This window comes from Henckelia pumila, chromosome 3 (genome assembly GCF_033568475.1).
Source record: "Henckelia pumila isolate YLH828 chromosome 3, ASM3356847v2, whole genome shotgun sequence".
In the NCBI taxonomy this organism is placed as follows: Eukaryota; Viridiplantae; Streptophyta; class Magnoliopsida; order Lamiales; family Gesneriaceae; genus Henckelia; species Henckelia pumila.
The window spans coordinates 174116429-174131935 of NC_133122.1; the positions used below are offsets into that span (position 1 = coordinate 174116429).

At 36.1% G+C, this 15507-nt stretch overlaps 1 protein-coding gene across 1 annotated transcript; it reads right to left on the bottom strand.

The window, feature by feature from the left end:
- Positions 1-5838: 5838 nt before the first annotated feature.
- On the bottom strand, positions 5839-8691 carry LOC140890435 ((S)-ureidoglycine aminohydrolase). Its single transcript, XM_073298211.1, has 13 exons — positions 8516-8691; positions 8291-8407; positions 8102-8189; positions 7946-8022; positions 7831-7870; positions 7687-7753; positions 7394-7479; positions 7173-7254; positions 7037-7093; positions 6670-6708; positions 6346-6416; positions 6173-6226; positions 5839-6094 (listed from the first exon to the last, which is right to left on the bottom strand). The coding sequence occupies exons 1-13, from the start codon at positions 8562-8564 to the stop codon at positions 6022-6024; spliced, it is 900 nt and encodes a 299-aa protein (XP_073154312.1). The 5' UTR covers positions 8565-8691; the 3' UTR covers positions 5839-6021.
- Positions 8692-15507: the final 6816 nt, after the last annotated feature.

Here is a 15507-nt window from a genome sequence, read left to right on the forward strand (position 1 = left end):
ATTTTGGTCGTGGACAAGGTCGAGGAAATGGGCGTGGACATGGACGTGGACGTGGACGTAAAAATTATCGCGGTCGTGGTCGTGGCCGTGGATATGAAAATAATCGAGGTAGTTATTTCAATAACTCATCTCAAAAGAACGTCACGAATCACCCACCAAAAAAGCAGCATGAAAATACGAGTGAAAATGAAAATCACTCAAAAAGATCTGAGAGTGTTTGTTATAGATGTGGCACTCCAGGACATTGGTCACATATTTGTCGAACCCCTGAGCACCAATGTAAGCTCTATAAAGAATCGACAAAGGGAAAATGAAAAGAGACAAATTTTGTTGAAGATAGTGACCGTTTAATTGGTTCAACTAGTTTCAATGCTGCAGATTTTTTGAATGATTTCGAAGACATTGATTAAAATATTGGTGGGACTACATTGTAACAAATTTGTATTTTTCATGCATTCTTGTATTATAAAGCATGTTATATTTTGCATTTGTGTTGTACTTAATTTTTCTTTATTGCATTTTTTTGTGAAGTTTGATATGGAAAATGCTATGAGCAAACATGGAAATAATATCATGAAAATTTGCATACCAGATAGTGGTACAACACACACTATTCTGCGAGATGAAAGATATTTCTTGGAAATAAAACCAACAAAACCAATGGTGAATACCATATCAGGTCCTGTAGACTTGATTGAAAGTTGTGGAAAAGCACATTTTTTGTTACCTAATGGTACAAAATTTCTGATAAATGATGCTTTATATTCACCACAATCGAAAAGAAATTTGTTGAGTTTTAATGACATATACTCTCATGGGTATGATACTGAGACGATAACTGATGGAAATCAGAAATATATGTGTCTTACCACATATAAATCAGGAAAGAAATATGTGGTTGAAAAATTATCAATGCTCCCTACTGGATTGCATTATACACATATAAGGCCAATCGAATCAAATATGGTGGTTAATAGTTCTTCAATATTAACAAATTGACATGATCGATTGGGACATCCTGGTTCAATAATGATGCGAAGAATTATTGAAAATACGCATGGTCATCCATTGAAAGACAAGAAGATCTTTCAGAATAATAAATTTCAATGTAAAGCATGTTCTCTTGGAAAACTTATTATAAGACCATCGCCAGCTAAAATCCAAACTGAATCACCCATATTTCTTGAACGTATTCAGGGTGATATTTGTGGGCCAATTCATTCACCATGTGGACCATTTTGATACTTTATGGTATTGATCGATGCCTCTAGCAGATGGTCACATGTATGCTTATTGTCAACTCGGAATGTGGCATTTGCAAGATTGATGGCTCAAATAATAAAATTGCGAAATCAATTTCCCGATTATACAATCAAGAAAATAAGACTTGATAATGCTGGAGAATTTACATCCCAGACTTTCAATGATTATTGTATGTCAATGGGAATCACTGTTGAACATCCTGTAGCTCATGTTCATACGCAAAATGGATTAGCTGAATCATTGATTAAACGTCTATAACTGATTGCTAGACCAATGATTATGAAAACAAAACTCCCTATTTTTATATGGGGACATGCAATTTTACATGCTGCGGCATTAATTCGCATCAGACCAAGTGCATATCATAAATTCTCCCCATTGCAACTTGCATTTGGTAAAGAACCAAATATCTCTCATCTGAGAATTTTTGGATGTATGGTGTATGTGCCTATTGCACCACCTCAACGATCAAAAATGGGTCCACAAAGAAAAATCGGTATTTATATCGGTTATGATAGTCCATCAATCATTCGATATCTTGAGCCTCAGACAGGCGATGTGTTTACAGCACGCTTTGCTGATTGTCATTTTAATGAAGAAATCTTCCCAGTGTTAGGGGGAGAAAAGAAACACATCGAAAAAGAAATCACATGGTATGTAACATCATTGTTTTATTTGGATCCAAGGACCAAACAATGTGAGAAAGATGTACAGCAAATTGTGCACATACAAAGAATTGCAAATCAAATGTCAGATGCATTTGCAGACACAAAAGGGATAACAAAATCATATATACATGCTGTAAATGCCCCTGCTCGAATTGAAATTTCAAAGAAACAAATTGAAGACACTCATGATGTCATAAAATGCTTGAAGCGTGGAAGACCAGTCGGTTCCAAGGATAAAAATCCTCGGAAAAAAAGGCATAAAGAAACACGACGATCATAAAATAAAAAATGGTGTTCCAGAAGAATCACCTGATGATGAAAATATTCTGTCAGAACCACAAACTGACGAAAATCGTGAAATCTCTATCAATTATATTAATACTGGAAAAATATGGAACCGAAAAGACATAGAAGATATTGATGAGATATTTTCTTATAATGTGGCTTGTGACATCGTAAATGAAAATGAGGATCATGAACCAAAATCTTTTGGTGAATGTAAAACTCGTTATGATTGGGTCAAATGGAAAGATGTCATCCAGGTTGAATTGGATTCGCTGAATAAACGCAATGTTTTTGGACCTATAGTCCTCACACCTGAAGGTGTAAAACCTGTTGGATACAAATGGGTTTTTATTCGAAAGCGAAATGAGAAAAATGAAATAGTCAGATATAAAGCTAGACTTGTTGCACAAGATTTTTCTCAAAGGCCTGGAATTGATTATGAAGAAACGTATTCTCCTGTTATGGATGCAATTACGTTTCGATATTTGATTAGTTTGGCAGTGTCTGAAAATTTTGAAATGTATCTTATGGATGTTGTTACAGCTTACTTATACGGATCACTTGATAGTGATATATACATGAAAATCCCTGAAGGATTTAAGATGCCTGAAGCACAAAGTTCAAAACCCAGAGAATTTTATTCTGTAAAATTGCAAAGATCATTATATGGGTTAAAGCAATCTGGCCGAATGTGGTATAATCGGCTAAGTGAGCACTTGATGAAAAAGGGATATGTAAATGATCCAATATGCCCTTGTGTTTTCATCAAGAAAACAACATCCGGATGTGTAATTATTGTTGTATATGTTGATGATTTAAACATAATTGGAACGAATAAAGAAATTCAAGAAGTTATGATGTACTTAAAGGAAGAATTCGAAATGAAGGATCTTGGAAAAACTAAGTATTGTCTGGGTTTGCAAATCGAACAAAAAGAATGTGGAATTTTTGTTCACCAGACAAATTATACAGAAAAGATCCTTAAACGTTTTAATATGGATAAATCAAATTCATTAAGTACTCCAATGGTTGTAAGATCATTAAACATAGAAAAGATCCATTCCGTCCATGTGGAAATGATGAAGTTATTCTTGGTCCAGAAGTACCATATCTAAGTGTCATTGGTGCCCTTATGTATCTTGCAAATTGCACTAGACCTGATATATCTTTTGCTGTAAATTTATTGGCAAGATTCAGTTCATATCCAACAAAGAGGCACTGGAACGAAATTAAACATATATTTCGTTATCTACGAGGAACAACAGATTTGGGACTTTTGTACTCAAAAGACACCAATCAAAGTATCATTGGTTATGCTGATGCTGGATATTTATCTGATCCACATAAGGCACGTTCTCAAACCGGATATGTATTTACTCGTGGAGGCACCGCAATTTCTTGGCGTTCACAGAAACAAACACTCGTAACAACTTCATCAAATCACGCTGAGATTATTGCGCTACATGAAGCAAACCGTGAATGTGTTTGGCTAAAATCAATGACACAACATATCCAAACTTCTTGTGGATTATCAGTAGACAAGAAGCCTGTGACGTTGTATGAAGACAATGCTGCATGTATTGCTCAAATAAAAGATGGATACATCAAAAGTGACAGAACAAAACATATACCCCCAAAGTTCTTTGCCTACTCTCAAGAGCTTGAGAAGAATAAAGATATTGATATTTGTTATATTTAATCAAGTGAGAACTCATCAGATCTCTTCACAAAGACACTTCCCACGACGATATTCAGAAAGCATATATACAACATTGAGATGCGCAATCTGCGGAATATGTGAAGAATCACTCATGTTAACATGAGGGGGAGTTTACGTGGCTGCACTCTTTTTCCCTTACTATGGTTTTTATCCCACTGGGTTTTTCCTAGTAAGGTTTTTAACGATGCAGTATAAAACACGTAATGAAAATAGTCATCATATCACGATCATCATCACAAGGGGGAATGTTGAAAAATATTATTATTATTAATATTATGTTGAATATTGAATGTTGAATGTTGAATATTGAGTTGTAAAATGTGGAAAATTAGTGTGTGATGATGTAGATGATGATGTATTTATTTTTGGACTAATCTCAAATGTGGATCTATAAATAGGTCTTCATTTGTGATGAAAAATACAATTGAGTTGAGAGAAAAATATTATAAAGTGTAGAGTTTGATAAATTTTGAGTTTTGGAGTATTTACTTTTTACCGTAAATTTTTACTTTTTCACAACAAGTTTAACCTTTTAGTGACAGAACTAATTATTACTACTATTATAGGGTTTTAAAAATTATATTAACTATGTATACTTCGTTCATTTTTACAAAATAAATAGATGGTCCAACACTTCCCTCAAAGTTCACGCGGGGGAAAGGAATTTTATAAAATTATACAACAATAATTGAAATTGTGATTTTTGGTAAAAGTTTTCTGTTTTAAATGATTTCGTGAATGTGAGAAAAAAAATTGGAAAACGATTTACATAAAAAGATAAAATTAAGTGAAAAAAGAAGCAAATTAAGGATAATTTCAAAATATTGCAAAATAGATGTACACAGTTTTTATGAAGTATACATTTTCTTACAAAGCTCGGTTTGGAATTTGAAATTTGAGGTAGAGTCCAACTCAGAGAAACTGTTGAAAAGAAGCTCTTACAATCAATGGAGAAAGTTTCGAGCCGGGTACTATTCTGGGGCTGGTGGCAGACTCGATTCATTTTTTATGAACATGTCGGGAAATATGTGAACCAGCGATGTCTGGTAACATTAAGCGTCGATACGCCGGTTGAAACTGGGTTAGCTCATGGTGATGGTTCTTTTTTCATATTACTCCTGCGGGTCTGCAAATGCTCATTCTGGGGTTTACGCATAAACTTAACCAACATCCATTAACGGATGTTGTACCCCTCGTGGACGTTATCTAGGCATCAATCCGAAAATGTCTACAATATATATATCATTTCAGGTAGCTCGTGGACCGGATATTATTCGGGAATTTTAGGTACTACCCAGATCCACGTTTCTTTTTAATCAACCCGACATAGAGCAAAGAAAACAAACGAAAATGAAGAGCATAAGATTACGTCTACTGTCCACAATGGAATCATGAGATGGTTCGATGACTATTCTGAAGGGAATGGCGCCTGGGTGACTCCAATGATTAAACTGGATGGTTTTTAAGAAGTGTATTGAAGGGAGAACTTGATCAACAAAGAATTTGAAACATTATTCCAAGAAAAGAGATGTTACGTTTTTCTCACCATGTGCTATCTTGTCCCTTAAAAGTCCATGGCAATTGGCACCAGTGGTTGTGGGGATCTTGACCCTGCCACAACGTCCCTCGATGAACTTCTGCTTTATAACAATGAGCGTCCAGGAAGAACAGAGAATGATCATTCTCGACGTCCTCCTGTTGTCTGTAAACATTACAGCTTCGCTTTATCATTTGGTCATCCACGAAAAAATCAGCCTGGAATAATGTTTCTTTGAACCATCAAACTAGACACTCCTCTGTCTCCTCATTCTTATGTCCAAGTCGTAAATCGCTGGTTGATATTTTACAGCATCGTTGTCAGGCAAAGGGAAGCTTTGTTGCAAAATAGGAAAACAACATATATCTTTGCAAGATCGGGATGCATGAATAATTGCGGGTACTAACTGTCATGCAAGTCGCAAAGCTTGAAGGCAAACAAATGAAACAGTAGCTTAAGCACTTGGTGTCATAAGAATTTCAGTTCATGCATGTACTTGTGTAAGCGCATGCAAGCTAGCAATGCATCTTCAAGTATAATGACAATTATCACAGTAAAGGGTTCCTATTGACGTCTTTGTACAGCAAATAGCGGGTCCTGGTCTTGCCAAGGGCACCATACCTGGATAGCAATTATGTGAAATTGAAGTGAGATACATCATAAAGATCCCTACATAGATCATATTTGTTCACCACTTACCACTGAGGAACAAATGGGGCCATCCATATAGCATCACCCGCTTCAACTGGATACCTGTCACACATTTGGAATTATGAAAATTTATTACCACAACAAATATATTCCAAAACAAGCAAATACATACATATATTATACACACATACACACACGAGTTTTCATTTACGTGTTCTTACCAGCTGTTCCCTAAGCGGTATACTCCTTGCCCCTCCAAAATCAGCAGACCATGCTGATTATAGTGAACTTCCTGCCAATATGCAAAACACCCAATTAAAACATCAAAAATACTGATTTAATATTAGTTGTGAAGACTGGGATCGAGTTAAATAAAAATTTGATAGTATTTTGATTTTATTTAAGTTTGGGAGGAGAGTATCAGTAATTTCTGATCAATAGGGATTGTATATTCATTGTTTTGTATACATAGGTGTATAATACTTCACAGAAAAATATATGCAAGAAATATATTTTTCCCTACAAAAAACAGATCAACATTATACCTTAACATTGAGGAATTCACCCGGCTGAAAATCCATGATCTGCACCCACCAAAAAATATCAGTAAAACACAGAGTCGAGAAGGAAAACAAGGATAAAGATTATATCAAAAATATACATTGAATTTAAAATTAGAAGCAGAAAAACTAACATAACTAAAATGAGGCAAGCGTCGAAGAAACCAAAATCTATTAACCTAAGAGGTGAAATTACTTGGAAATCTTTTGTTTCTTAAAATTCAAACATTAGACATCAGGCAGGAAATGCAGGGACATTGAAAGTCATTACTTGGTGAATTATCGTTGGCTGAATTTTAAAGTTGAATGTAATTTGCAATATCAAATAAGCATTGTATAAGACACAACTTACATGGATGTTGAAATCATAAGCCAAAGAGGTCGGAAGAAGTTTCCTCAGCTCAAAAACCTGAAGGAATATCAGGTGGCGGGTCAGAACTATAATATGTGGCATCAAAATAGATCATATGCCCTAAACATAAATCTACCTCGCCTGGGGTTTCAAGAAGGGGCTGCTTATCGGTTGAACCAACAATCAGCTCAGCCTTATGGTTTTCGAAATAGGCATGCCTGAGATAAAAGGAACAATACATGTGACAATGTAACGAGTAATTTTAATAAATTTTTGCACCAGTCATTTTTTCCCGATAAATTTGGAGATTGAAGCAAAAAATCGATATGGTAAACGAGAGAATCAACTAAAAAAAACCTTCTTTCGAATAAAATAAGAGTGGCAGAATTGTCAGATATGAAGGAATGTTCCAAGTTTGGAGGAAGATAGGCGTACGAGTCCACCTACAAGTTTTACAGATAACATCAGCATATGTTTCTTTGGAAACCATACAAAGACTGTTTAACCATAACATCGACGAATATGCAAAGGACTTTACATGTTTTAAATGCACATGATTACCACATATTTTTATTATATATTGCGTGTGACGCAAAATCCTGATGGTTGCTGATCATCTCATGAAGTAGATGAGCTACAATTTGCATTACCTCTAGCTTGTGATTTATGCCAGACATCTCACTGAGAGTTACCACGCCTTGAAGGACAAACAAGAACCTGATTTTTCAACACAGTAGTGTTCATTAAAGGTAAAGCAATATACCAAAAACTAACAAAAGCTAAGCTTTGCTGACCTCTCAACATCACTTGGAGGTAGTCCAGATTTCGAATTTTCTGCAAATATTCCCAAAAATCAAATAAAGAAGTATTCTTTTTCTGAATAGAGTACAAGAATTTTACAAATCACACCTTGCATCTTTGCCAAATACATTACAAAATGTGAGCCCATGGGGGGAGCAATAAGATAAGCACCCAGAGTGTTAATCCTGCGAAACCAACCAAAACTCGAAGATCAAGCTTGTTTAATGAATGAAATAACTAAATAAATCACCGAGTTGATTGTACCAGTCCGGCAAAGGGCCAAACACATGACTTTCAGGAGTAATCAGAGCATGGTCCTTTTCGTAAACACTGCGGGTGAATCCAGGTAACTCTGAAAAAACCAACACAAACGAAAATCAGAGGCTGTATCAAATCCATCCGCACACATGGATTTGAACATTATTTCACAAGCAACAAAAACAAGGGACTCACCTCGAAGATGAGCAGGTGAAAGAGTGGGGTAGGTGGCTTTCCAATAAAGTGGCTGTGATTCCAAGATTGATGGAGCAGAACAAAACCCTTGTTGCGAAAATGAGATTCCCAAATCACCTTAATTCAATTTCACGTTAGCATACACAAAGCGAAAGCCGAATCTAATTTAATCCCAAACAAAAAAAAAAAAAAAAGGAAAAACCAATCAGACGAAATTATGCTTACAGAGAAGGAATAATGCAAGCAAGAGAGAGTGAACTGAAAAAGATTCCATCTTATCCAACAACTTCACTTCTGCTCAAAATTTCATCTTCCTTTTAAATGGGAAATGAATCAGCTGCCAATTACTATGACACCACATGTTCTTTGTATTGCATTCGATTTTAACTATATATCAGACTGGGAGTGCGAGTGTGTGTCCGCGAATCACCTTTTTCTTTTGTTTTTTTGGTTTTATTTTTTGTTTCTATGTAAATTGATCCGGGCTAACGGGTCCTCGAATAATATGGGCGGGTATGACCATGAAAAATGGGTATCGACTATGGGCATTAATTTTTGCGTCCTTCCGGGTACGGGTTAGGTAATATAGTATTCGAGAAAATATGTTGATCAATTAGCCATTAATTTGATCGAGTTGATTTTGTAGCAAGTATGATCTTAACTTTTTTTTTGTTGAAAAGAAGTATGATCTTAACTTAAATTGCTTTGTTTGTTGTTTGTTGTTTGTTGTTTGTTATAATATAATATTAATTAAAAATTAGTGATGTCAAAATATAGAGTAAATATATATGTAAGATGGGTGTAACGGTCCAAGTCCAACCCATTAAACATAGAAATCCAAGATGAGAAATATTTAAACTACATACTACTAAACTCACCGTTTAATCAAACCACGTCATCGCCCCTCCGAGATTTTTCTATCTTTTGAAAAGATTATGCCAATATGGTGTTATTAGAATAAGTTTCAATCTATCTACTATATTAAATATACAAGATTCGTCTCACTTAAGTACGTTTATATTAAGGGTGTTATCGAGCCGAGCTGAGCTCGAGTAGTACGAGCACGACTTATATTTTACTACTTGAGTTCGAGCTCGATCGAATAGTAAAATATGTGCTCGAGCTCAAGTTTGAAAATTTTATATATATATATAAAAATATATATATGAATAAATAAATAAATATAATATTATATATATTATAAAATAAATAAATATACAAATATAATAAATAAATAATATATATATATAAATATTATAAATATAATATTATATATATTTATTTATATTATATTTTTTTATATGTGTGGCTTATCGAGTAGCTCGATCACATAGTTTCAAAGCTCGACTCGAGCTCGATTGTATGCTCGAGCTACTGGAGCTCGAGCTCGAGTCGAGCTTTGACCGAACTACTCACGAGATGCTCACAAATAGCTCGGCTCATTTACATCCCTAGTTTATACACTCACTAGACTATTAGAGTAATTGCTTTTGTGTTTTGGTAAAACATTATCCACCATTTAAAATCTTTTAAATTATTCAAATATTTTTTTTAAATCTGTATCTATGTTTCTAAATTTTAAATGGTTATATCACTCCATAAAAAAATAGTGTTAGATTTTTTTAATTTGACAATAAAAAAAATTATCATATTTAAATAATTATTTCAACGATAAAAGCAAGCAACGCGAGCAGAAGAACACCAGTATATATAAAGGTTGAGACTCTTAGTGGTCCGACCTCATTACATGAATAAGTATTTACGTAAATCAGAGTATGAAATCCAACTGGTTTGTAAGCGGAATCTCGTAAGCGTAGGATATGTAAGCTGAACTGTGAGACCCCGTTTCTAATCCTCTATTATCAAATAAATAAACATAATCGAATACAATAAACTGGGGAAAACGAATCAAATTTTTTTTTTTAAAAGCACTGCGTGCCCGCGCCCTCTCTTCGAAAATCAACAACGCGCCCGCGCCAAGAACAGCGCGCCCGCGCCCTCGCTTCGAAAATCAACAGCGCGCCCGCGCCGCCCTCTCAAACTGCTGAAATCCAGGGCAAAAAAGAAAAGTCTAACAAACTAAACTCAAAAACTCAAGCAACCAATGTTCAAACATCATAAATACATGAGATCTAAGGAGTTGAAACACCAACAAAATGATGTTTAACAGTACAAGTTTGACGGTAGGGGTTCGTTCGACTAAACAAAACAGTACAACTCCAAAAGTTACGACCCTAAGATACACGGTGTCTTACTTCTATCATCACACCCCGAGCTAACCCAAACGACTTGGTCCAGCTCCTGATCCTCCTGTTGCCAAGTACACATACAAACAAAGACAACAACCGGATAAACCGGTTAGAAATATAATTTCTAAGTAAAAGAGACATACATGCAATATCAAGTAAACACCTCAGATTGAAATGTAATAATCAGTAACAAATCAAAATGAGCATGAATGAATACATGACTTCAAAACTCGGGACTATCAAATCAGATAATCGAAATATCAATCGTTATTCGGTTGGGATCCCGGGGCCAAGTCCTCACAACAACTCACCGACACACCCATTCGGGGTGGACGTCGTTCAACTCAACCCCTAAACTTCAGAGCAACTATAAGAAGTATTCTGGCAATTGGAAAAACTCAAAATTCAAAGCCACTTCAATATAGCTCCCTAAATCATCTAATTTCAAAACGAATCGAGAAATCGGCTCAATATGGAATGCAAGTGAAAATAGAATAACACTCAAATTCACTTAAGCAATTAAACATGTAGTATGTGATTTTTGAGAACTCGAGAATAAGTCGATCTCGAGTATTCGTTCCCATTCGTTTCATTGTCGACTTTTACCTTTTTTCGAAGCTTCAAGTGATTCCTGTCAACAAGAGATAACTTGCCATCATAGTCTATTCGGATAACAAACTCAAAGTCGATACAACAATCAATAATATACCGTCTTCAATTCTACAATCGATAAATAAGTCCCCAAGTTCGATCAACTCCCAAATCCTCAATCAACTGCCAAAACATCGAATACGGACTCAAAATCAATTCGAAATTCAAACTCAATCAAATTCGATATTCAACTAAACCGAACCAAAAACCGATAACTCGAACTCGATTTCGACGGCATAACGGCTATAAATTGACTATCCGGAAATACAAACCATCAAATAACAATCACAATAACTCAATCATCATCACAATCCATCAAAACAACTCAAATCCAACTTCAATCAAAATCACCATTTTTGAATTTCACCTCTAAAATCATATAAAATCCAAACTTCGTTCTTTTTCCAAACCGACTTCGAATACACGATCTATGCTAGCTCAAGAGTAACATACTCCAATATTATCAAATTTTGACCACTCAACAAAATCGAAGTTCAAGAGATCGTAGCAAAACTTACGTCAGAATGAAGCCCTCGTTGCGGTGATCGTCAATCTCAACTCGAAATGAAAATCTAACGGTCGGATCGTGCGAATCGGACAAAAAAAAAAGCTTGGAAATCGCCTCTCATGGCTTTCGGGGAGAGAGAAATCGAGAGAGGGAGTAGGGGAGGAAGGAGATGACTAATGATTGTCCACTTGCATCTTAATATATATAAAAATCCAACTTTTGCATTTCAGCCCTTTATTTCTCCAAGTTTGCAAAATAATCCCCTGCGAATATCAATACGATTCTTAAATACTGAGAACTCTGATTATTTCTATTAAACTCAATTATAATAAAATCGGGGCATTACAAACCTAGCAAGCGTAAGGTGCGTAAGTCGAAGTTTCGTAAGTCAGAACTACGTAAGCGTTGACCCGTAAGCTGTAACTATGTGGGTCGTTACCTGCGTCACGAACACTCGTCAAAGACGCCGGGTAGACAACGCAAGTCAGCAAAAAGCATAATGATAATTTCCAAAGATAAGAGAACTCAAGTTAGAGAACAAAAAATGAGAATGTACTTGGAAAGGGGAGACACCTCTATTTATTAATGTTTTAGAGTGCTTAACAGGCTTGGACCCTTGTATCTTGAGTTTATAAAATAGAGCTTATTTTATTAATTAATATATTTGACTTCTATCTCATCATAAATTAATCTCCCACTCTTAAGTAAGTTTATGTAATGAAGATGCTGGAGAATAAAATTGACGAAAAAATTTATGTATCCAAATAGACTGCGGAAATTATGGGAAGATCGATTTTATGAAGGAAATAATATATATGGAATTCGAGTGTATGTATTTAAATAAGGATAACTGACTAATTATATGGGCTAATCGTTTGAATTAAGGACATGATATATGTAATTGCCGTGTGGATGTTATTTTCTTTGCTTGACTAGTCTTTGCTTTCCACACTCACATATATATATAATATTAGGTTGACTCCAAACGTTGGTGCCTGTACGAATTACGAAAAGGTGAGAAAATTGGTACCTTTATCATGAATTTTTATTGGTTGAAACTTTTACTCTTTTATTATTATTATCGATAGTAATTGTGAATTTCATCTTTTGTCGTCTGCTGACAGGTCTTTTCACGGAAGGCTTGACTTGTATTCTTCTTAGGTGTACTAAGGCCGACGGGGGTAAAAATTTTCAGCTATTGTTGGTGTTATTGTTGTAGTTAATGTGCCAGCATTGTGAATTTGTGATATGTCAGTGGGTTCCGTTATTTTCTAAATAAAATGTCGATTTATTCTTCGATTTGGTTTTTACGTTCTATTTTATGTATAATATTTGGTGCAGGATGCGTTAATCGGAGAAAAGAATACTCTTTGTTAATGGCCAACCGGAGAATTAATTAAAAATCACCGAGTGGTTCTAGTGGTGGTAACACCGATAATTATTTTGGCCTTAAGAGTCCCTCGTTAATGACGAACTTGAGTCTAGTGAAATGTTGAATTTTAGTGATAATAGTTCTTTGACTTGGCATGATGTCGGGTATGTGCGTGAGGGGTTGGTATACCCCTGAGTGACCTTAGGATTCCGGAGCTGGGAGAGGATTGTCATAATCCGCCGTCAGGATATTTCACTGTTTTTTTTGAATATTTTAATAGTGGACTGTTATTTTCCCTCAGCCTTTTTTTTTATTGGAATTAGTAAAAGATCTTGGAATGAGATTCGGTCAGTTAACTCCAAATGTCATCGTAGTATTTATGGCTTTCTGCCATAACATGGCCAAAATACAAATGCCTTTGAGTGTAGAGTTGTTTCATTCCCTATTTTTAGTGTGTCGAAGCCTACCTGACTCGCACTTCTACTTTCAACCTCGTAAGTACTGTAAATTTTTATCCAGAATTCCATCCCCTGAGACTTTTTGGAGATCACATTTCTTTTCCGTTCGAGACTGTGGGTGGGGGTACCCATAGTTTGGATTTCGGGACTTCGTGTGATCGTGGTGAGAGAGATTCATCGCACCATTAAACTCCAGTGTCGTGCCCTATGTCTTTTTGCCGACTTGTTTGACCCTAGGAGTTTACTTGTTCTTGGTATTTTCACGTTCTTTTTGTTAGTCATGTCTTTGTGTTTTGTTTCTTTATGACTATATATATTGTTTATCTTATTGTTTAACATCGTATTGTTGTTTCTTTGTTTACAGATAGCATGATTGACTTATCATCTGTTAGTGCTCGTAAGGCAGCTTTAGGGAGACGTTCTCTTGTGGCGGGTAATAGCAGATCCCCTGTGAACCGTGTAGCTCATACATCACGTGATCTCGTTCGTAGCGAGGTGCCACCCGTACGCTTAGAGTCTATGCAAGGTTCGAAGCCTTACGCTCCCGAGAAGGCCAGTGCCCCTGTGTCACATAGGGACTCGGATGCAAAAAATACGAGAGACGATGGAGAAGAGGTGAGGAAAAGAGTATATGACGAGGCACAAAAGAAAACTAAAGAAGAAAAGCTAAGACATCCTAAAAATAATCGTGTAGAGGACCCTGGAGCATCTTCCAAGTCGTCGCATGAAAGCATATTTTCGTTAATGGGGTGAACCATAAAGCGGAAGCTGATTCTTGTCAGGTACTGTTTGTATCATATTAACGAAAATATGCTTCGCATGTGACGACTTGGAAGATGCTCGAGGGTCCTTTACACGATTAATTTTAGGATGTCTTAGCTTTTCTTCTTTAGTTTTCTTTTATGCCTCGTCATATACTCTTATCCTCGCCTCTCCTCCATCGCCTCTCGCATTTTTTGCATCCGAGTCCCTATGTGACACAGGGGCACTCGCCTTCTTCGGAGCGTAAGGCTCCGAACCTTGCGCAGACTCTAAGTGTATCGGCGACACCTCCCTACGAATGAGATCACGTGATGTATGAGCTACACGGTTCACAGGGGCTCTGCTATTATCCGCCACCAGAGAACGTCTCCCTAGAGTTGCCTTACGAGCCCTAACAGATGTTAAATCAATCCTGCCATCTGTAAACAAAGAAACAACAATACGATGTTAAACAATAAGATAAACAATATATATAGTCATAAAGAAACAAAGCACGAAGACATGACTAACAAAAAGAACGTGAAAATACAAGGAACTAGTAAACTCCTAGGGTCAAACAAGTCGGCAAAAAAACCTAGGGCACGACACTGGAGTTGAATGGTGTGATGACTCTCTCTCACCACGATCACACGAAGTCACGAAATCCAAACTATGGGTACCCCCACCCACAATCCCGAACGAAAAAGAAATGTGATCTCCTAAAAGTCTCAAGGGATGAAATTCTGGATAAAAATTTGCAGTCCTTACGAGGTTGAAAGTAGACGTGCGAGTCAGGTTGGCCTCGACACACTAAAAATGGGGAATGAAACAACTCTACACTCAAAGGCATTTGTATTTCGGTCATATTATGACAGAAAACCGTAAATTCTATGATGTCATTTAGAGTTAACTGACTGAATCTATTTCCAAAATATTTTACTAACTCTAATATAAAAAAAAGTCGAGGGGAAAATAACAGTCCACTATTAAAATATTCAAGAAAAACAGTGAAATATCCTGACGGCGGATTATGACAATCCTCTCCCGGCTCCGGAATCCTAAGGTCACACTCAGGAGGTATACCCAACACCTCACGCAGATACCCTCCATCATGCCAAGTCAAAGAACTATTATCACTACACTTCAACATTTTGCTCGACTCAAGATCGTCGTTTACCGAGGGACTCTTAAGGCCAAAATAATGATCAAAGTTACGACAAGAGCTGTCAGACGGGCCA

Bases quoted from the DNA above. Each gene is read 5' to 3' on its own strand.
- LOC140890435 (XM_073298211.1), bottom strand. From the start codon at position 8,564: ATGGAATCTTTTTCAGTTCACTCTCTCTTGCTTGCATTATTCCTTCTC. The intron at 8,408-8,515 runs GTAAGCATAATT...AATTGAATTAAG, and splicing joins GCTTGCATTATTCCTTCTCT to GTGATTTGGGAATCTCATTT. The intron at 6,709-7,036 runs GTAAGTTGTGTC...TGGTGGGTGCAG, and splicing joins CTTATGATTTCAACATCCAT to ATCATGGATTTTCAGCCGGG.